The sequence below is a fragment of the Natrix helvetica genome, assembly GCF_964273705.1.
Source record: "Natrix helvetica genome assembly, chromosome: 1".
NCBI lineage: Eukaryota > Metazoa > Chordata > Lepidosauria > Squamata > Natricidae > Natrix > Natrix helvetica.
Window position 1 is genome coordinate 340,838,976 of NC_138548.1, and position 22,397 is coordinate 340,861,372.

Sequence of the window (22,397 nt, forward strand, 5' to 3'; positions counted from 1 at the left end):
GTTGATAATAATTGCAGTACATTGAATAATGAATAATAGAAAAAACAAACGTGAGTTTGGGAGAGCATACACAGCATTTCAAATCAATGTGATCCTATAGGAAAGAAGGATTCCATTAGATTTCTTAGGCATAGATGAGATGTGAGACCGCCGAAAAAGTGATTCAGTTGTTCAGAAACCTACAAATAAATAGTTTGGCAACTGCTGTTTAGAAATGATTATATGTTGAGCTGTTGGTCTGAGCTCCAAGCTTGACAATTTGGTTGCAAACATTTCAACACCATTCAAGGAGACATCGTCAGTGCGCTTTGAATTGTGCTTGTCTGTCCAGCGCACTGACAATGTCTCCTCTAATATTGATGAAATATTTGCAACCAAATTGCCCAGCTCGGAGCTCAGCTTAACAGCCCAACTACCAACCCGAGTTATTTATATTCAAATACATTTCATAATTATATGTTTCTTTAGAATATCCAAGAATGTTTCAACCATAAATCTATTCATGCGCAAGCATAAAAAAAACTGATTGATTTGATTGTCTATGATGAAAGCCTTGAAAGAATGACTGAAAGTCCAAGTATAGAGTAAGAAGGTCTGAATGTGAGACATCACGAGGGGATCAGAGAAAAATCATCTTGGAAAAAAGGAAGGAAGGGAAAGAAACAAAAAGTATACTAACTGCAAGAGAAAGCATGAGCCTCGCATGAAGCAGCATTAGAAGATAGACTGATCTCCTAATAAAGGAGGAGCCAGGATTAATAGAAAATGAGTGTAAGGAAAGGGGATTTGGAAGTTATGTGGAACAGAATGATAAAAATTAAGCTGCGGACGACAGAGAGTTTGTAGAATGACATTAATATGAACTATGAAAAAGAATGCTTGCTGGAAGGATGTAGATAAGAAAAATTGCACAGAAGAAAATGATTGATGCAATAAATTAGAGAAGGATACTGTATAATATATAGGGCAATAAAATGATAGTTGCAAAGGAGGCACAGATAATCCTTGACTTACAAACGTAATTGACTTACAAGCCAGAATTGTCCCAAAGGTGTTTTTTTCAGGAGGCAACTGGACTTTCTTGTTTTTTTCTTTTCTTTTGAAAATGTTTCGCTTCTCACCATGACCTGGATGACTGAGAATCTTTATAGACTTTTAGCTATACTATATAATTCGGGATGAACGCCCTTTGAATGGTGTGGGAGTAGGAATGGATTTCCAGAAGAAAAACAATGGCAGATTACAGGAACCAGGAACACTAGTCAGGTGACTCTGAGGACACAGATAAACCTTTCAGACTGTTGTTGACTGTACTTCAGCAACAGTCCAAAAGGATGCAGATGACCAGCTGTCTGCAAAGAATATAAATCCTTGCATTCCCCACTGTCCTGTCAGAGCTGAAGAAGCTTCTTGGATGAGAAGCGAAACATTTTCAAACGAAAAAACAAGAAAGTCCAGTTGCCTCCTGAAAAAGCACCTTTGGGACAACCCTGACCTGGATGACTGAGAGTCTCTATAGTCGTGATGGAGAACGTACGACACGCATGCCAGAGGTGGCACACATAGCCCTCTCTGTGGGCACGTGAGCCATTGCCAGCTACTCTTCTGATGTCTGGCGTGCACATGTGCATGCTGGAGCACCAGAAAGCCAAAGACCAGCTGGCCGGTGCGCATGTGTTTGCCGGCCAGCTGGTCTTCAAGTTTCCAGGACTCCAGCATGTGTGTGCAATCACACATGTGCTGGACACCAGAAGACTAGGTAGCTGGCACGTGCATCCACACCAGCCAGCTGTTCTTCAAGTTTCCAGGGCTCACACGCACATTCCAGTTTGGGCACTCGGTGCCGAAAAGTTTCGCCATCATCACTGCTGTATAGTCTTTGAGGCCAGAATTACAGTCATAAGTCCTGTTGGTCATAAAATAATTGTATGACCTTTTTTGCAGGTCAATCTGAAGTTTTAGTTAGTGCAATATACCATTTTGCTTATTTTAATTATTTCATAAAAATAAACTGGCAAGATCGGTATATAGATTTGACAGATGGTACTGATAGAGAGTATGGATTACTGGGACCATTTCATAGTAGCCACGATAGGATTTTGTAGTAGAAGTAACTGTCTGGCGGCACCATAATGGCCTAAATTTACATTTGTGTGTGTGTGTGTGTGTGTGTGTGTGTGTGTGTGTGTGTGTGTATGACATTTTAGCATTACGAATTTGGTATTACAAATACACCTACCATGCATTAACGGTCACCTCATAATGTTGGGGGCATGTACAATACATATTCGATTCAGGTTAAGGCTAGATTGGTGGACATTCTGTAGGCAGACTGATGCCAAGATCATTTAAAAATGGACTAGAAGCCAGATAAAGCAGGGATACTGTGGGGGTGAGATGAGCTATATTTAATGCATTATCCAGAGGCCTTTGAAAAGGGTGCTGATACATGGTGAAGTGAACTTACAAACAACGACGGATACTTAAGAGAGGGAAGTGTAACTCCTTCAATGAGCTTGGTACTACTAGGCACTGTTTCCCAACTCTGATAAGTTTAAGATGTGTGCTGGCTGGGGAATTCTGGGAGTTGAAATCCACTCATCTTCAAGTGGCCAAGGTTGAGGAATATACTGCTATTAGGTATGTATGTCATGGTTCCCTAACTGGTGAAAAGCCAGTACTGCCAATAAGGTAAAGGTAAAGGTCCCCTCACACATACATGCTAGTAATTCCTGACTCTAGGGGGCGGTGCTCATCTCCATTTCAAAACCGAAGAGCCAGCGCTGTGCGAAGATGTCTCTGTGATGATGTGGCCGGCATGACTAAACGCCGAAGGTGCACGGAACGGTGTTACCTCCCCACCAAAGGTGGTTCCTATTTTTCTATTTGCATTTTTAACATGCTTTCGAACTGTTAGGTTGGCAGAAGCTGGGACAAGTAACGGGAGCTCACTCCATTATGCGGTGCTAGGGATTCGGACTGCTGAACTGCTGACCTTTCTGATCGTCAAGCTCAGAGTCTTAGCTACTGAGCCACCGGGTTCCCTTTGGTGTATCTAAATATGGTGTATCTAATTAAATTTGTACTTTGAGAAAACGGAATGCCTCGGAGTTCGATTTGTGATGGATGCATTACTTGGAACCTGACAATGTAAATGTTAACTAAACCTCCATAGAATCATAATCCACTGGCTTAATATAGGTAGTCCTCGACGTACAACAGTTCACTGAGTGCCCGTTCAAAGCTACAAAACTGAAAAAAAAGTGACTTCAGACTATTTTTTTCACACTCTGAAGCATCCCCATGATCATGTGATCAAAATTCAGACGCCTGGCGACTGACTCACATTTGCGTATAACGGTTTCAGTGTAACAAGGTCACGGGATCACATTTTGCAACCCTCTGACGAGCAAAGTCAAGGGGGAAGCCGGATCCACTTAACAACCGTGTTACTAATTTATCAACTGCAATAAATCACTTGACAACTGTGGCAAGAAAGGTCGTAAAATGGGGTGAAACTCACTTAACGAACGTCTGATTTAACCACAAACATTTTGGGGGGGCTCAATTGTGGTCATAAGTCAAGCGCTATCTGCGTTAAAGAGGTTTTGCTGTTAGGAAATAGCCATTTCATTTTCAGCTTTGGGGTGACATTAAAGAGCATTTCCTTAAATGCCAGTCTTGGGTGATGGTGAAAAGCAAAAAAAGGATTGATTCATTCATTATGTGGCCATCAAGTTGTTTTCAACTCCTAGACAACACTTAGATTAAGAGTTTTTCCGGGACATTGTAACCTGTCTTTCATGTTTCTCAAAGGGTTCACTTTGTTGTGACCTGCCGGAGGCCAGTGGAGCTGGCAGCAGAGTTGGACAGTGAGGAGGAGGTTGGGGAGGAACATGGGCCATTCCTGGGGGTTGAGGAAAGCTCAGACGAGGGCTCTGTGTCGGAGGCATAGAGGGAGCCAGAGAGCAGTGAGGCAGAGGAACAGCTGGAGCCTGTTCCCAGTGAGCGCATGCGCAGAATTTCCAGAAGACAAGAACAACTACGGAAGCAGAGTCGACTTGGGAGTAAAGCCACACCTTGGAGGTGATTGGCCCCTCCCCTAGGAAACAAAAGAGGAGCAAATGGGGAGGGGGTTTCGCAGGAAATAATTCATTCCTTTGGTCATTTCAGGAGTGGAAAGTTCTGTTTGTGACTATAAGAGACCCTGTGCCAAGTGTTGCCTTGTCCTGCATTTGGAAACTAATTACCTGGCAGCTCGTCAAGCGAGATAAGGTTCATGTTGATAAATATTCCTCTGAAAGACTGTTTGCCAAGCCTTGCTGACTGTGAATGAAAGGAATCCACAGTCGTGTAAATAAAAGAGGTTTTGCCAGTACCAAGGCTCTGCTTCATTGCTTGTTAAGAAAGCCTAGGTCAGAACACAATTATCCCCACTGAACTAGAGTCCAAAAGTGGTTTGCATCTAGTTAATCCCTGGATGGGAGATGTCAAGAAAATACCAGGGCTATAAATTAATCTGGGAGTACAAATACAAGACCCAAGGGAAGGCAGCAGCTAATTTGTTGACAAGGAAATGGCATGCATCCCTGAAAACAGGAGGAACTGAGTTTGAGTCTTACCTGCAGAATCATGGAAGGGCAGAAGGAAAGGCCAGGTACAGAAAATACTCCAGAACTGTCCACTGAAATAGCCCTTAGACTTATATACTGCTTCATAGAGCTTTTACAGCACTCTCTAAGCGGTTTGCAAAGTCAGCATAATTGCCCCCAACAATCTAGGTCCTCATTTTACCCACCTTGGAAGGATGGAAGGCTGAGTCAACCTTGAGCCTGGTGAGATTCGATGTGCCAAATTGCAGGCAGCCGGCAGTCAGCAGAGGTAGGCTGCAGTACTGTACTCTAACCACTGCGCCACCACAGAATATCTGAAAAGCTATCCAGTGTCTTGATTAACTCACAACTCCCTTCCTTCCAAAAATTACAACCTCCTGCACTTCACCTGTTTGACTTTGCCTTCCACACTCTGGATGGCTTCCTTTGTCTTTTTCAGGGCTTGCTCGGCTGCCTTCACTTTGTTCTTGGCCCTGTCCAGCGCTCCAGACGTTTCTTCCACCGTTTCCTGTACACCTTCTGCTTTTTCCCTGTGGACAACAAAACAAAAGAACTTCGTCGCATAACGGTTATTGCCGATTAAGCTTTGGGGATGAAACTACAAGTAGTCCTCAGGTTACGGCGGCCATCTGGAGTGGAATGTCTGTTGCTAAGCAATGCAGTTATAAACCACAATGACGACATGTAACCACGTCATTTTAGGCAATAGCAATCCCAACACTCCCGGATGCGATCATAACCAAAAACCATGCCGCTTGTTAAGAGAAAACACTACGTGACCAGAGTCCTAGGCAAGCGGGCCAGTGGGTGAGGAGCTATGGGTGAGTGCAACTGAATGTGGGTTGGCTGATGGGGGCCAAGGGTGGACACTACTTAGTGTGTGCCAGATAGTGAGGATAGCAGGCAGGTGCTACTGAATGGAGGAAGACCAGCGGGGACCACTAGAGAGCATGGGCAGGAAGGTGGGTGTTACAGAGATACCGACAGGTGATCCTCAACTTACAAGTTTGTTGAGTGACCAAAGTTACAACGGCACTGAAAAATGTGACTTATGACTCTTTTTCACAGTTATGACCTATGCAGCATCCCCATGATCGCGTGATCAAAATTCAGACGCTTGGTAACGGGTTCATACTTATGACCGTTGCTGTGTCCCTGTGATCACCTTTTGCGACCTTCTCACGAGCAAAGTCAACCAGGAAGCCAGGTTCACTTCACAACTGGGTTACTAACATATCAACTGTGGGCCTTGAGTTTGACACCCCCTGCAATATGCTAAGATGAGGGCTGCATCCTCACAACATAGCGAACCACAAGGTGTGCAGTTTGTTCCGGTGTTAACCTTTGAACTTCAGAAGAGGATAATAAAAGACGAGAGGGACCCATCCTACCCAAGGTCACATCCTCTCATTGGCTCTTAAGCTTGGATCCTGGTTAAATGACCCAATCCGGCAAAATACATGACATTGTTATTTCTTTACCGAAAAAAATTAATTAATAAGGTGGTTCGGTTTTCTTCCTGCCAGGGACACTTACCTGGCCTGTTCTGCTTTCGTCAGCAAATCCCTAGCAAGAGTTAGGTTTTGCACTGTACAGTTCAGGATAACATCCACTCTGTTAAGCTGGCCGATTCTGTCCCAGATCTCCTTAATCAGACTGTCGATCTCACTTTGGCTGATGGGCTGGGGAATGTTCAGGACCTGTTGAGCCACCAGCTCAATGCTCTCTGGATCGGCACCTTCCTCTAGGGAGACAAGCACAGGCCTTTGATGCTCAACTAGTCACCAGTCACCAGCCTCGCCCCTGCCCCTCCAAACCAATTATTACAATATGAACAGAGATGGGTTTCACATAATTTTACCATGGGTTCACCATGCATGCGCATGTGAGCTTCTTCGCATGCGCGTGGCCTTCCACGCATGCACTTTGCTCGCACACACGGCTTGCGTGTCTGCACATGGCTTAGAAAACGTGGGTAAATAGGACGGCGTAGCGCCGGGGTGGGTGGGCGGCTGGCCGCAGGTTGCCACTACTGATTTGCTCGAACCGGTCTGAACCGGCTGAATACCACCACTGAATATGAACATTGTCAGAACACACTTCCGTCACTAACACCCATATTTTCCTTCCTGCATAGGGCAGGAATGGGTGGAAGCTTTACAGAGGGAGATCCGAACTCAAAATAAAGAGGCATTTCTTGAGGGTGAGACTCCCTGCAATCATGGGAGCTTCATCACTGGAAATTTTCAAGTAAAGGTTGGGTAGCTAAAAGTCTGCAGAGATTCTCAGTCATCCAGGTCATGGTTGTCCCAAAAGTGCTTTTTCAGGAGGCCACTGGACTTTCTGAATCTTTTTCTTTTGAAGACGTTTTGCTTCTCATCCAAGAAGCTTCTTCGGCTCTGACTGGATAGTGGGGTGTTGTGGTCCAGCAGGATCCGGTTGAGCTGCTGATGGACTCAGATAGCGAGGAACCATATGAGTCTACCCTGGACGATGTGGAGGACGCTGTGCAGGGTTCAGACTCACAGCGGGGACCAGAGAGCCTGGTTGGCCACCAGGAGGCGCCTGAGGCATGGAGCAGTGGGGAGGATCAAAGGCAGTTTGTCCCTGATGCTAGTTTGAGAAGGGCTGAGAAACGGAAGCAGCAACTCCGTAGGCAGACTCACAGAAGATGATTAAGCACAGGTGGTTGTAGATTGGCCCCTCCCAAGAGAGATTATAGGTGAGGCGTTGGGAGGGGACATTTGCAGGAAACAACCGTTCGAATTAGTAGTTACGAAAATCTATGTATTCTAGTCGTGTCTGCTCGTTGGGACTATCTGCAGTGCTTCATTCGAATTATCTGGGTTGCTCTATTGAACGTGAGTTGTCTGGGCCCTCAGCCAAAGGATTTTTTATCTCAGTAATTAAACAGTGGCAAACAGCCAAGCCTGTCTTCTGGTTTATTCACAGGCGTGCAGAGGGGGGTCAGAACAGTGGGGAATGGAAGGTTGGATAGCCATGTGTCTGGGGAGAACATGAGGATTCCTGCTGTGGGCTGGGGATCAGATTAGAAGATCTCCAATATTTCTTCCAACCCTATGATTCTATGAAGGTAGGGTTTACACTTTATTAAGGCAGCAGGAGGATACATTTACTTTTAGACATGCTTTATCTCAGGTTTGGTGTGAGCAATGCTCTTGATACCTGCTAGAAAGTCTTTTATCTTCTGGATGAATTCTCTCAGCTTGGCTGTGGATTTCTCCACCTGGTTCCGAGCTCCTTGAGCGTGGTCCAAGATGTCCTGAGCGTGGTTCCTGGCATCCTGTGCCAGGTTCTGGACTTCTTGCACCTAGAACGGAAGCTTCAGCATAGTATTTCTCAGGGGCATCTAGTAGAGGTATCAAAAAAATGATGCCGTGACCATGTAATGCAGGGGTGTCAAACTCAAGGCCAGCGGCCAGATGCGGTCCACGGGGTGCTTAGACCTGGCCTGCAGGGCCGCGCTGGAAACAGCGAAGGACCAGCCTGTGGTACCTCTGCCAGTGAAAGCAGAGCTCACGAGGGATGCACGCGGACCTCCCGAGCTCTGTTTTTGCTGGCAGAGGGTTGCAGGAGGCCGTCACAGCCAAAAACGAAGCTCGGGAGCCCATTTTTGCTGGCTGAGCGTTTGGGCCCCAACCCGAGTGATGTCAAGCTGGCCACGCTCACCATGGCCACGCCTACCCCAGTCCCCGAGGTCAAACGCAACCTCAATGAAATAGAGTTTGGCATCCCTGATGTAATGCGTGCAGGTGGGGCTTTGTTTGAACAGCAGTAAATATTATCTTTATTTTTTTTCCAATTCAACCTATGCCGTTTATTGTACTGTGAGTTTTTTGAAGGTTTTGTGGGTACACATTGGAACTGTTCACAAGAGGAACAATACCCTGACTTTTAAGGAAGAATGTTTATTTACAGGTAGCCCTCGACTTACAACAGTTCATTTAGTGACCGTTCAAAGTTACAACGGCACTGAAAAAAGTGACTTATGACCATTTCCCACAGTTACGACCTCTGCAGCATCCCCATGCTCATGTGATCAAAATTCAGATAGAAGACAACTGGTTCATACTTATGACCATTGCAGCATCCTGGGCAGGGGTGTGTTCCGCCTGCTGCCACTGCCGGTTCTCTCAAGGATGTGCCCCATGTGCACTTGATGCGGGCTACGCGTGCATGCGCAGTACTGAAAAAATGATGGCAGCAAGATGGCAGCATTTACAGCGCCGCCGATAGAACCAGTTCAGGGGCATGACAGGCCAAGTTACTACCTACTACCTAACTGGTCGGAACCGGTATCAGGCTTGCAGGCGGTTCCTTTTGGGATCTTTGGCCTGCCACACGAATATTCTATTCTACTATGCTGTTTCATTAGTGGGGAATTGGGAGCGGGAATAGTAAGGAGTAGAATGTGATGTTGCCATAACAAAATTCTTTCCAGAAAGCCAAGGTCATCTTTTGTTCTCTACATCTCTGCACCTGACCGGAACTGGATGGGTGGAACTGCCAGCATGGCAGTGGAAGATTGGACCATGTGATGGACTTGTGGGTGTGGGGGCAAGATTTTCAATTTTCAACTGGGTGGGGGAAACCTGGAAGCTTTCAGATTCGGATTTTCCCAGGTGTGCCAACATGGCTCTCTTAATAAATTGGAACTTTGAGCAATGCATTGCCTTGGACTCTGATTTAATTTTGGATGCTATTTGGAACTCTGACACTCTGATCCTGGGATCATGTGATTACCTTTTGCAACCTTCTCACCAGCAACATCAACGGGGAAGCCAGATTCATTAACAACCAGGTTAGTGACTTAACTACTGCAGAATCACCTCATGGTGACATGGGCGGCAAACATGTTTAATAAATAAATAAATAAATAAAATAAATTAGTCTGGCACGATTCCTATCAATAGGAAGTGGCAAGTAGAAATATGTACACCATTCTGATCAGCTCCCTATGTCATCCTGGTTCCTTACAGCTGACAAAAGTACGTACATACATACATACGTTAAATCAACTAAGAAATGTGTTCTACAAATTAACAGCATCTCATCATGGGATGCTTCCATACAGTCAGCCTGGCATTGTACCTTATTAACCATGGTGACCAGCTGACTTGCGGTGGTCTCCAGCTGCTGGGAGATGTTCTGGGCCGAATGTAGGGCCTTGATGGACACAGGAAGAGCTCCAGTACAATTAGGGCCTCCACAGTGCCTTTGGCCTGAAGTGTCCTTACAGGAAGCTCCTCCACAAGGAGCGTCTTCACAGGCCTCTTCACCAAAACCTCCGCAGATCTAGGACAAGACAACAAACAAAGGTTATCCAGTGAAAAGAGATCACTGATGACCACTGGACCTCATCAATAGACCAAGAATGAAAATGCCAGACTCGGGAACAAGGAGCAGGAAAGGAAAATGAATTCAATGTGCATTTAACTGCAAACGTGTCTATTTTTAAAATTTGTTTAACCAATATGCATAAACCTAAATTTAACATCGGCATTTTTTCCAAAATCTGCAATGTAATTTCTATTAAAAATAACACCCGAGGGAAAAATCTCAACAAAATACAAATTGCCATGTATCAACATCTATTGCATTAAGGAATGTGGTGGAATGTAATATGGATTCCCAGGGGGAGGGACTGCTTTCCAGAGGGCAAAGAGGAACAGAGTTTGGAAAGTTTGCTCAACAGGAAGAGAGTTAAAACTAGCAGTTCCCAAGAGTATAACTTATAGTTAAATGTAGCTATAGGTATGTAGATAGTTGCTTTAGTCTGGCAAGATTCTGTCTATAGGTGAAGAACAATAAAAGAAACTACTCAGAAGTTACCGTATTTTTCGGAGTATAAAACACACCTTTTTCCTTCAAAAAAGAGGCTGAAAATCTGGGTGCGTCTTATACACTGAATACAGCATTTTTTGCCTCCCGAAACCCCGCCCCTTTCACCAAAATGGCCGTGCATAGCCTTTAGGAGCTGTTGTTTGCTCAATTTTGCCCCCCCCCCAGCCCCCAGGAGCACTTTGCAAGGCTCCTAAAGGCTATGCATGCCCTTTTTTTTGACACAAGACTCCCCCTCTGAGCACTCTACAAGCCTCCTAAAGGCTATTCATGCCTTTAAAAAAAAACCGTGAAAAACGGGCCATTTTTGGGAGGTCTGCAGAGTGCAAAAACTTTTTTTTTTAATTTGCCTCTTCAAAACCTTGGTGTGTCCTATACTCTGGTGCATTTTATATTCTGAAAAATACGGTACTCCGTATGCCATTCTTGGTTCTCGGGGCCTGACAGGGAATATTTTAAAAATTGTGTGTATTAGACACCCTAGCAAAGAAACAACGTGTGTGTTTGGAAGCATACGCCCCCCAAAACATATACTTTTAGGTGACTATTCTTACAGAAAAGTTCTCAAATTCAACCTAATAAACCTGGCTGGCTTGCAAACATCAGGAATTGGAGGTGGGGAGGGAAACAAACTTTTTAGAACTGGCCAACTTGCAGAATTGGCACTTTGGTCCATCTGTAGTCTAACCAGAAGGCAGTTTGGGCAGGGCTACCATTTCATTTCCAGCAAACTCCTCTCGGCTTCTCTAATTGCTATTCCTCCCCTCTTATGGAACTTACTTTCTGGTTGATCCTGTTCAGGCTGAGGGCATCAACTTTTCGTTGGATATTATTCAGAGTCCTTTGGTGAGCAGCTGCCCCCTTGCGAAAAGCATCTCCTCTTTGTCTCAACAGCTCAACCGTGGCCAGCCGGGTATGTTTGGCTTGGACCACGGGACTTTGGCGCCCTCGAACGGAGGCGTTGGCCTGCCTCAGAGCCTGTTCTGACTGCTGGAAGTACTCCACGATGCTACGGAAAGACTCTGCCAGCAGAGGAAAAACAGGATTTAATAGAGAAAGGAACATGACTTGTATGGATGCTCCTTTAATGTAACATGGCAAGTACAATTAGAATAGAATAGCAGAGTTGGAAGGGACCTTGGAGGTCTTCTAGTCCAACCCCCTGCTTAGCCAGGAAACCCTACACCAGACAAATGGTTATCCAACATCTTCTTTAAAACTTCCAGTGTTGGAGCATTTACAATTTCTGGAGGCAAATTGTTCCACTGATTAATTGTTCTAACTGTCAGGAAATTTCTCCTCAATTCTAGATTGCTCGTCTAGTTTTAATTAACAGTGGTCTTTTGTGTCATCCCTCAATAGAGTTTCTGCTGTGGGCCTGAACTAGTATGCTTTCTTTAATTTCTTTAATTCAGTTCAGTCATGGCTCGACTCTGAATCGATTCTGGGTGGCTCACAGACATGCGGTGAGGTTTACGGCTGGTGACGTCATCAGGAAGGCGGGGAATGGGACTACGTGTGCTGGAGCCTGAGGCTGCCTCAGCCTCAAGCACACATGATCCCATTCCCCACCTTCCTGAGCGCGCTTCGCCGGCTCGCATTCCGCGATCCCCAACAGCAGCTGCTTTTCTGTGCGTCTGGCGTTTAGGACATCCGGCTATCTATCTAAACGCCAGACGCACAGAAAAGGATCGTGGAGCGCTTCGCCGGCGGAGCGTGCTCAGGAAGGCGGGGAATGGGATCGTGATCCCAATCCCCGCCTTCCTGAGCGCGCTTCGCCGGCTCGCATTCCGCGATTCCCAACAGCAGCTGCTTTTCTGTGCGTCTGGCGTTTAGGACATCCGGCTATCTACCTAAACGCCAGACGCACTGAAAAGCACTGAAAAGCACTTTGCCTCCAAGCCACTTCGTCTTGATGACGTCGCTGACATCGCTGCTGGGCGCGGCCGGCCGGAGGTAACCAGAGTGGCGCCGAGGGGTCCGGGCGGACGAAAGAGCGAACGAGCGAGCGATGGAGGATCATGCAGCCTGATCCTCGGTCGCTCGTCCACCGGACTGCCTTGGCGCCACTCTCGCTACCTCCGTCCGTCCGTGCATGGCAGCTGCGGCGACGTCATCAAGCCCCTGCCACTTCTGGATGTCTATTGCAGTCGCGAGGAGCACGCAAAGTACAGCGGAGGCAGGAAGGTTATTGGCGCTTCCGAGAACCCTCCTGCCTCTGCCGGTTGCCCAGCTGGTACCACCCCGCGTGCGCTCCTCCTCCTCCCTCCTCTTCCTCTTATATATATGAAACTCCCTTGTGGATATTATTATTATATATTATTATTTCATGATGAGAGGTGAGGCTCTGCCTCCCCTGCCTCCAATGACCACACGTCCCTGGCTCACATTATAGCAAAACAAGATAAAAGCACAATACTGCACAAAATAAATTGACAAGATGGGATCCAGCCACTCCATGCAAAAACATTCACAACTTCTAGAGGCAAGTCGTTCCACTGATTGATTGTTCTAACTGCCAGGAAATTTCTCCCCAGTTCTAGGTTGCTTCTTTCCTTGATTAGTTTCCACCTTTGGTTAGTTTGCTTTTTTGTCCTGTCCTCAGGTGCCTTGGAGAATAGTTTGACTCCCTCTTCTTTGTGGCAACCCCTGAGATATTGGAAGACTGCTATCATGTCTCCCCTAGTCCTTCTTTCTACTAAACTAGACATACCCAGTTCCTGCAACCGTTCTTCGTATGTTTTAACCTCCAGTCCCCTAATCCTCTTTGTTGCTCTTCTCTGCACTCTTTCTAGAGTCTCCGCATCTTTTTTTACATCGTGGCGACCAAAGCTGGATTCCTTACCACTGAAGCTGGCGTTTACCATCTTTCCCAGTTGACTTCTAAGGTAGTTGACAGTCTGGTTCAGTTCCTCTACTTGCTCATTCAATGCATTGAGGTGGTCCCTCTGCTCTGTGACTTTCCATTCAGTGCTATCCAGGCACGAGTCTGTATCTTGCAGGTGCTCCCACAGCTTATCCATGTCTGCCCTAAGAGAAGGAGGGTAACATAAGGGCACAGGTCCCGCTCCGCCATATGCTTTTTGGCCAAGACGTTCCTTGCAATAAAGGTAGGATATACAGCTGGTCCTCGACGTACGACTATAATAGAGCCCAAACTTTCTGTTGCTAGCCAAGATAGTTCTTAAGTGAGTTTTGCCCCATTTTGCAAACTTCCTTGCTCCAATAATTAAATGAATCACTGCAGTTGTTAAGTTAGTAACATGATTGTTAAGGGAATGTGCCCTCCCCATTGGCTTTGCTTGTCAGGAGGTTGCAAGAGATGATCTCTGGGACGCTGCAACCGTCAGAAGTACATGCCAGTTGCCAAGCGTCCGAATTTTGATCACATGACCATGGGGATGATGCAACGGTTGCAAGTGTGAGAAACGGTCGTAAGTCATTTTTTTCCGGCCCATTGTAACTTTGAATGGTCACTAAATGAATGGTTCTAAGTTGAGGACTAGCTGTAGATAAGACATAGAGGCAAAATAATTCAGTGGTCTGTATTCCCCTCATGGGGGGACACCCTTCTGCTTTAAAAGAAAAATTTCAAAGTCAAATTCAGTAGATTTGAAAAAGAAAAACAAGGAAAGCCATAATTTAAGGCACTCAAACAAAACCAGATCAATGGATATTATACAACCATGAATGGGACAGAGGACTTGCAGCAAGGGGTGGATATAAATGAAATACAGAAAGAAAATAATTCAGTGATGTATATATCCCCATTATTCCTCTTCCTCTCTTTAGAGGTTTAGAATTTTAATTCAGGAAGACTTTTCAAAGGAAAGGATAGACATCCGTGGTTTTCAAAAAGTCATTAAAATAAACCCTAGGATTATCATTATAGGTAAAGTTCCAAAATTGTATGAACTACCGTATTTTTTGGAGTATAAGAGGCACCGGAGTATAAGTCGCACCAAGGTTTTGAAGAGGCAAATTAAAAAAAAAAAGTTTTTGCACTCTGCAGACCTTTCAAAAACAGCCCCTTTTTCACGAAAACGGGCCTGTTTTATATTATTTTTTTAAAAGGCATGGATAGACTTTAGGAGGCTTGTACAGTGCTCCTGGGGGGTGGGGGTGGGGACAAAAACGAGCAGAAAACGACCCTGTTTTTTGTCAAAAAAAAGGGCATGGATAGCTTTTAGGAGGCTTATAGAGTGCTCTTGGGGGATGGGGTGGGGGAAAAATTAAGCAAAAAAGGCCTGATTTTTGCTCATTTCTGCCCTCCCCAGCCCCCAGGAGCTCTCTGAAAGCCTCTATAAGGCTATGCACGGCCATTTTGGTGAAGGGGGCGGGGTTTCAGGAGACAAAAAATGCTGTATTCAGTGTATAAGACGCACCCAGATTTTCAGCCTCTTTTTTGAGGGAAAAAGGTGCATCTTATACTCAGAAAAATACGGTATATGATTTTCAAGACCCTGTGTGTATGTATTGTTGCTTCTGTGAGAGCTGCAGTCCAAAGTACGGGTAGTCCTTGACTTATAACAGTTCATTTAATGACCATTCAAAGTTACAACAGCACTGAAACAAGTTGTCTTATGACTGTTTCTCATACATATAACCGTTGCAGTATCCCTATTGTCACGTGATCAAAATTCAGAAACTTGGCAAATGACTTGTACTTATGACAGTTGCAGTGTCCCGGGGTCATGTGATGACCTTTTGCGACCTTCTGACAAGCAAAGTCAATAGGGAAGCCCGAGTCATTTAACAACCTAACTTAACAACTGTAGTAATTCACTTAACAACTGTGGCAAGAAAGATCATTAAATTAGGCAAAACTGACTCTCCCTTAGCAACAAAAATGTTGGGCTCCATTGTGGTCATACGTCGAGGACTACCTGAACAGTGCCTCTTCAACAACTGTCCACCAGGGGGCAATAGGCAACAGATAGAGAGAGTAAGGATTTACTCTAGGTTCCTTTCTCACCTTGCCTGGTCTTTGTCCGCTAATCTAAGGCCACTTCCTTCTTCCTTGACAAATTGGGATTGGAATGTCAGTAGCTAAAACAGTCATTAAGTGAGCCGCACCCAACTATACAAACTTTTATGTCATGGTCATTAAGTGAATAATCACAGTTGTTAAATGAATTACCCTGTTCCCCTGAAAATAAGACATCCTCGGATAATAAGCCCAATTGGGCTCTTGAGTGCATGCGCTAAAATAAGCCCTCCCCGAAAATATTGCAACACAGCAGCAGCCATGAGGTGACCACGCTCACCACATCCAGTACCTCAAAAATAATAAGACCTCCCCGAAAATAAGGCCAAGCACTTATTTCGGGGGTCAAAAGAAAATAAGACCCTGTTTTATTTTCAGGAAAATACGGTACATGGTTATTAAGTGAATCTGGCATTTGTAGTATTTTTACCTAGCATGATTTTTTTGCCTAGAAGTCACTAAGTCACTACAGACGTCTAGGCAAAAAATAATAATATTAATAAATAATAAATAAAAGAATAATTAAAAGTAATAGAAAGTAAGGCTTAAGATCATCTCAGTGAATTCTGGGCAAGGTCTGTAACTGTACAGAGAATTCACTAAGATGGTCTTAAGCCTTACATTCCACAACTGATGAATCCAATAAAATAAAATGAATAAAATATTGATGAAATAAAGCGGAAGAACCATCTTCTAGGAGAAGGGAAACTCTGATTACAAACCTCCACTGCCTTGTGACTATATCCACTCCTGGAAAAGGCTTCAGGAGTCAACCTCGAGGCAATATCCGGAGCCGGAGTCCCGGAAGCAGTTTGTGACTGTGTACAAGCACGTTCTGGTAACGCCTATGACGCAGCTGGAACCAATCGTTTCAGCTCCGCCGTTCCATTGGACTATTTCAGAGACGTGGAGATGTGGGATCAGCTGCTTGGGTAACAGTCTATCCTCCATATTAATCTACCCAGGCCTTGTGCTCTGGAGAGGACACTCCAGCTTTGACCTCTTTTCAGAGCACAATACCATAGACCAGTGATGGCGAACCTTTTTTGGCTCACGTGCCATAAGTGGGGGGAGCGCAGGGGGTAGTGTGCGGGTGTGCCACACCCATAATGCAATGCGTGACCCCCCAGTGCACATGCGCGCACTACAGGCACGACCCCCCCCATTTTCGCATGTTTCTTTTGCCCTCCCCAAGCTCCAGAGGCTTTATAGGAGCATGGGGAGGGTGAAAACAGCCTCCCCCGCCCCCCCGGAAGCCCTCCGGAGGCTTCAGGGACCTTCAGGAGGCTCAAAACGACCCTCCAAGCAAACAGGAAGTCCGTTCCCGAACTTCCGGTTTGCCCATAGGGCCGGTTTTTTGTCCTCCGGAGGCTTCAGGGAAGCTCATGAAGCCTCCGGAGGGCCTCCGGGTGGGGGAGGCTCTTTTCGCCCTCCCCAGGCTCCTATAAAGCCTCTGGAGCCTGGGGAGCGCGAAAAATGGCTTTAAAAAAGGGTGAACTCAGCTGGCCAGCGCATGCATGCACGCTGGCCAGCTGACAGGGCAGCGCCTCACGTGCCCTGACAAATGGCTCCACGTGCCACCTGTGGCATGCGTGCCATAGGTTCGCCATCACTGGTATAGTCTTTTGAGACTGAAGGATGTCAATGCAATGCAATGCAACAACTGATGATGATAATGATGGTCAAAAAGATTATGTTTCATGCAGAGAAAACGAACAAGGAGACCACATCTCTGTTTCTCCTATCTGTTCTCCCCTCTTCCTACCTATTGGCATACCCATTTCTCCTACCTTGTATCTGCTAGGAGGTTGTTGAGCTGCTGCAACACAGGACCACTCAGGCTCTTTCCATCCATCAGAAGCTGCTCCACCCAAGCCAAGCTGCTCTCCAGGCTGCGCAGGCGGCTGTTGCTGGCTTCAGGGATGGGGCCACCTTCCTTCAGGGCACGCACTCTGTCTTGCAGCCTTTGCAGCTGTTCATTGAGCTGATTCAGCATGAGATCCCACTGGCCGAAGCACTTGTGGCAGGGAGAACAGTGGGGGAAATTCTTCTGGAAACCACGTTGGCACTGGTTACAGTTTCTCCCTGTAAAGCTGCCGCGGCATAAACAGTGTCCAGTGAGACGGTCACACTGCGGGCTCTCAGAGCCGGTCGGGTCACATTTACAAGCTGCAGAGTGCAAAGACAGAGGTCATATCCAAGAAAAGTTAATAAGCTAATAATAAAGATTGTGTGTATGTGTGTGTGTGTTTGTGTGTGTGTGTGTGAGAGAGAGAGAGAGAGAGAGAGAGAAAGAGAGAGAGAGAGAGTGAGTGTGAGAGTGAGAGTGAGAGAATGAAAGGAAGGAAGGAAGGAAGGAAGGAAGGAAGGAAGGAAGGAAGGAAGGAAGGAAGGAAGGAAGGAAGGATCATCATATATAATTGTAAATACTATTTTTTTATATATTTTGGATCAACTACTAAATTACAGAATAGGTTTGATAGGAGATGGGGGTTAGAGCAAGATACCAATTCAGTATCTTCCCCAAGTGTGCAGCTTCAATTTTTTTAAAATTGAAAATGCAACGTTTAAATCAATGTTTATTTAATATAAATAAATAACACAATAAAGAAAATCAAGCACAGATACCAAAATAAGGGGGCATAAATAAGCAACCTGAAATATCATAAAACTAATATATTCCTACGATTGCATGAGACATTTCACATTTTCATTTGTATGAGAGCGTTCCATTTTCTAGCTTTGATTAGAAATTAAGAGTTTTGAGTCTAATGAGAATGATGGCAGGAAACATCTAATACGCCAGATCAGGGAAGGCTGGTTTACAATCTGGCACAAGTCTTAACTTATTCCCACGAGAACAACCTCCCAAAAATCCAACTCTTAATCTGATAGGGTTTTCAATATGCTGTTTTGTGTGCACATTGTACTATGGGTAGAAAGTGCCTGATTACATTTGATGCTCCTATTTACCTAAGCACTGCTCTTCTGGGTCGCCCCAGTGGTTTTCTTGGCAATGAGAACAAACACGACCTCCAAAACCTGGCTGGCAGTGGCATTGCCCTGTAAACTGAGTAAAGAAAAAAAAAAGAATGAGGGCAGTGATATAGCCGAAGCCCCAAAGTCACGGGCTTGTTTTAGCACCTCTCATGTGGAGTTAACTTTCCAAGGTTTTAATCCCTCACCAGGTTACAGTCTGCACGCAAGGAGTGGGTCGGGTTGCAGTTACATGGCTGGCAGCCCAAGTCGCTTCCGAAACCCCAGAAGTTCTGGGCACATCTGTCGCAGTTCTTTTCCACCACGTTGGCACGGCAGGGGCAGTGGCCTGTAGTTTGATCGCAATGGCAGATGCCTTCGGAGCAGTGGGTGGGCAAAGTGCCTATTTCGTTACAAGTGCAGCCTGGGAGAAAAAAAAGGAAGGATTAGCATTGGTAAAGCAACAACTGCCCTGCCTGCCTGGCTCACAGCTTTTCCTGCAAAGAATTTTCTTTGGAATCCACCGTTGGAAGAAATGTCCTTCTGGGTTCAGCTCCAAGTGGGGAAAAAGACACTGGAAATATGGAGGCTGCTTGGAAAGATGGTTTAATGGTGGATTGGATGGATCACATGGCTTGAGTTCCTGAACAGAAAAGGGGGATCACATGCTTCCAGATGTTGGGTGAAGAAGAAGAAAAGCGTGAGATGATGAAAGTTCCTGGTTTTATGCCCTCTCTGGCTGTTAGATTGGGTAATGGATAGGCACACAGGCTAACGGTAACAACAGCATTTTATTATGACACAACAAGTAAGAACAATCCAGCAAAGGTTGAATCTGACAGCAGCCCTTTTATAGGGAGCTGTCAGACCCTTTGACCAATGAGATTAAACCTCTGTTCCTGCTGGAACAGAGGACCTTCAATATCAATCAATCAATAATTTTATTTGATTAGCCGCAACCCTCTCCCGAAGGACTCGGGGCGGCGTACAATCAAAACGGATAAAAATGCACATAAGACAAACATATATACAAAAAGAACAGAGACATATACATATGTGCATGGAGGAGAGTTGACTTATAAGTGAAGGACAATTAAAAACACAATTAAAAAACACAATTAAAAACACAATTTAAAATCCCCTTAAATAAAATTACTAAATTAAAAAACCCATCAGGAGCGTTACGAAGTTATGGTTGAGCCAGGCCAGCTATTTGGAAAAGGTGGGTCTTGAGCTTAACACGGAAGGAGCGGAGGCCAGTAGTGGTCCTAATATCCGGGGGGAGGTCATTCCACAGGGCTGGGCCCGCCACAGAGAAGGCTCTGCTCCTAGGCGCCGCCCCATGGCACTGTCTGGTGGACGGCACCTGGAGAAGTCCCTCTCTGTGCGAGCGGATGGGTCGTAGGGATGTATGGGGCAGAATACGATCCCGCAGGTAACTAGGTCCTGAGCCATGGAGCGCTTTAAAGATCGTAATCAAGACCTTGAAACGCACTCGATAGACCACAGGAAGCCAGTGCAGCTCGCGCAGGAGAGGTGTCACATGGGAGTACTTAGTACTCCCCATAATCACCCGCGCGGCCGCATTCTGGACCAACTGCAGTCTCCGAGTGCATTTCAAGGGAAGCCCCATGTAGAGAGCGTTACAGTAGTCCAGGCCTTGGTGGAAACCACTATAACTGAAGCTAGTATCTAACACTGGCCTTTGATCTTGAGTTGTATTCTGATTGGTTGTCAGACTCCTATGGGGCCAGCTCTCTAGGCTGTGTTTTGAGTCCAAGTTTGGTTGAGCGTTGCTTCTTCCCAAGTGCCCTGTGGTGAGATGGGTAAAGGGCTAATGCTATCATGCCTTAATCCCATCATCCTGGAGCTGAAGAGGGTTCTTTGTTATGTAGAATAGACTGGCCCAGGCCTTTTAATGGTCCATTGACAAAAGGGAAGCAGGAAGCTGCAGGGAGCTACTTTGTCTTAAAAAAAACCATGTTTCTCCCTTTCACACCCAGGGAAATATAATATTCTGCTTTTTCAATATTTCCCAGGATATTTCATTTTTCTAGGAGAGGGGTGGGTGCTACCTTCCTACACCACCTGCGGGATCCGATGTGATTCACGAGACTGCAGCATGTGTAGCATTTAAGAATTTCAGAAGGAAGACATAAGCATATATTGATTTTGCTTTAGGTGCAGTTGTAAGAACCACATAGGATCTTTCAGTGAAGTCTTGTTTTAGAGGTCTCATTTCCTGCAACCACCCCTGCCCCCCCGAATCCAGTTTGGGAACAGCTCTCAAACACTATTTTGCTAGCGTGCAGCTGTGTCAAGATTTTTGGGTCAGGGGTGGGCTTCAAAAATTTCAGCAACGGGCTCCCTGCCCGGTTGCTGAGTGGGTGTGGCCATGGTTGGTGTGGTCTAGTCAGCCTCCTCCACCATGGGGGGGGGGTCAGCTTTCCCAGGCTCCAGAGGCTTTCCTCAAGCCTCTGGGAGGGCGAAAACTGCCTCCCTCGGGCCTGTTTCCAGCCTTCCGGAACTTCCAGGAAGTCCGTTTTCCCCCCCTCCCCGATTCTCCGCAAGGGCCCTGCACTTACCTCGCATCCAAAATGGGCCACATGGAGACTCCTGCAAGGGGTGGGGTGGGCGTCGCCAGCCTCCGAACCAGCCATAACATTAGCTACGGGTTCTCCTGAACCCGGGCGAACCTGTAGCAGTCCACCCATTGTGGATGAATACAGACATCCATTGACATGCCGGCCCAGAAGATTTTTGAGTCTTCTCTGGATTGATGAAGCTATTAATCAATAGGACCAGGCGAATATACATGCACTAATTCCGATGGACAAATGCACAGGCTGGACATGTGATTTTGGGAGGAAGGAGAGAGAAGAGCTGTTTGAAGGGATGGGAAACCTCTGGAATCTCCTGGGGTTGTTGGGAGATGGGAATTAATTCCATGACTGCTAAATGGGGAGCAGAGAAAATGAGCCCTGATTATCTGCCCTACCTCTATACCAGCTTACTTAGCTTTCTAGAAACCCAGCTCAAATTAGTTTAAAATACAAAATATTGGGTGAAGTTGAAAAAAAGCTGGGATGCGAATCAACATGGGGAAAAGTGGCCAACATTGACCCAGATACAGAAACTACATGGAAGAAGGCTCTAAATTTTCTCCCACTGATAGCAGTATACATAGGCACCAGTCCCAAAGGTTTTTCACAGTATTACGGGCGTAAATGAGAACTGAAATGTTGGTCAGAAACCAGGAGGACTGAAATGTGATTTTTGAATTCAAATTTAAACATAGACTGGACAACCATTTGACCAAGTTGGTGTAAGGTCTCCTGCCTTGAGCAGGGAGTTGGACTAGAAGACCTCTAAGGTCCCTTTTAGCTTTGTGATTCTATGTTCTATATCAGGAGTCCACAATTCCCGGCCCACAGCCCATAGCCCACTACCGGCTGTGGCCTGTTCGAAATCGGGGCGCACGAGTGATGGGCAAGTGTGCACTCACAAAACTCCACTTGCGCGAGTGTCAGGCAAGCGCACCTATGCGAAGCTCCGCTCGTGTGAGTGGTGCGTGCTTACGCTCGTGTGTAATGCTCCATTTACATGAATGGAGGGTACTTGCGTTCACATGCAAAGCTCCATTTGGAACTTCGCATACGAGCATAAGCATCCTCCACTCATTTGAGTGGAGCTTCGCGGTAGTGGGTTGCTCCCGGCGTTACTGCCGGTTCACCCAAACTGGTGCGAACCGGTAGCAACCCAGCTCTGCTTCGCGGGCAAATGCCCACCGCTTGCACACAAAGCTGCATTTGTGCGAACAGAGAGCATGTCCACCTGCCACCTACATCCCCTCCCCCCACTGCACTGGGCCATCAACATGGAAAGATTGGGGACCACTGTTCTATATTCTCTCAACACAATTCACTTTATCAAATTGCTGCTGGAAGATTGAAATAATT

At 46.0% G+C, this 22,397-nt stretch overlaps 1 protein-coding gene across 2 annotated transcripts in view; it reads right to left on the reverse strand.

The window, feature by feature from the left end:
* The window catches only part of LOC309383079 (laminin subunit beta-1-like), a 112,751-nt gene that overhangs the window by 10,680 nt on the left and 79,674 nt on the right, over window positions 1-22,397 (reverse strand). For both annotated transcript variants that reach the window (XM_081935239.1, XM_081935238.1), the window contains 9 exons: window positions 18,648-18,862; window positions 18,436-18,532; window positions 17,253-17,631; window positions 13,321-13,505; window positions 11,256-11,497; window positions 9,726-9,929; window positions 7,800-7,944; window positions 6,150-6,357; window positions 5,002-5,143 (listed from right to left, as the gene is read on the reverse strand). In XM_081935239.1, the coding sequence (XP_081791365.1) occupies window positions 5,002-5,143; window positions 6,150-6,357; window positions 7,800-7,944; window positions 9,726-9,929; window positions 11,256-11,497; window positions 13,321-13,505; window positions 17,253-17,631; window positions 18,436-18,532; window positions 18,648-18,862 (1,817 nt within the window). The remainder of the gene's footprint in view (window positions 1-5,001; window positions 5,144-6,149; window positions 6,358-7,799; window positions 7,945-9,725; window positions 9,930-11,255; window positions 11,498-13,320; window positions 13,506-17,252; window positions 17,632-18,435; window positions 18,533-18,647; window positions 18,863-22,397) is intronic.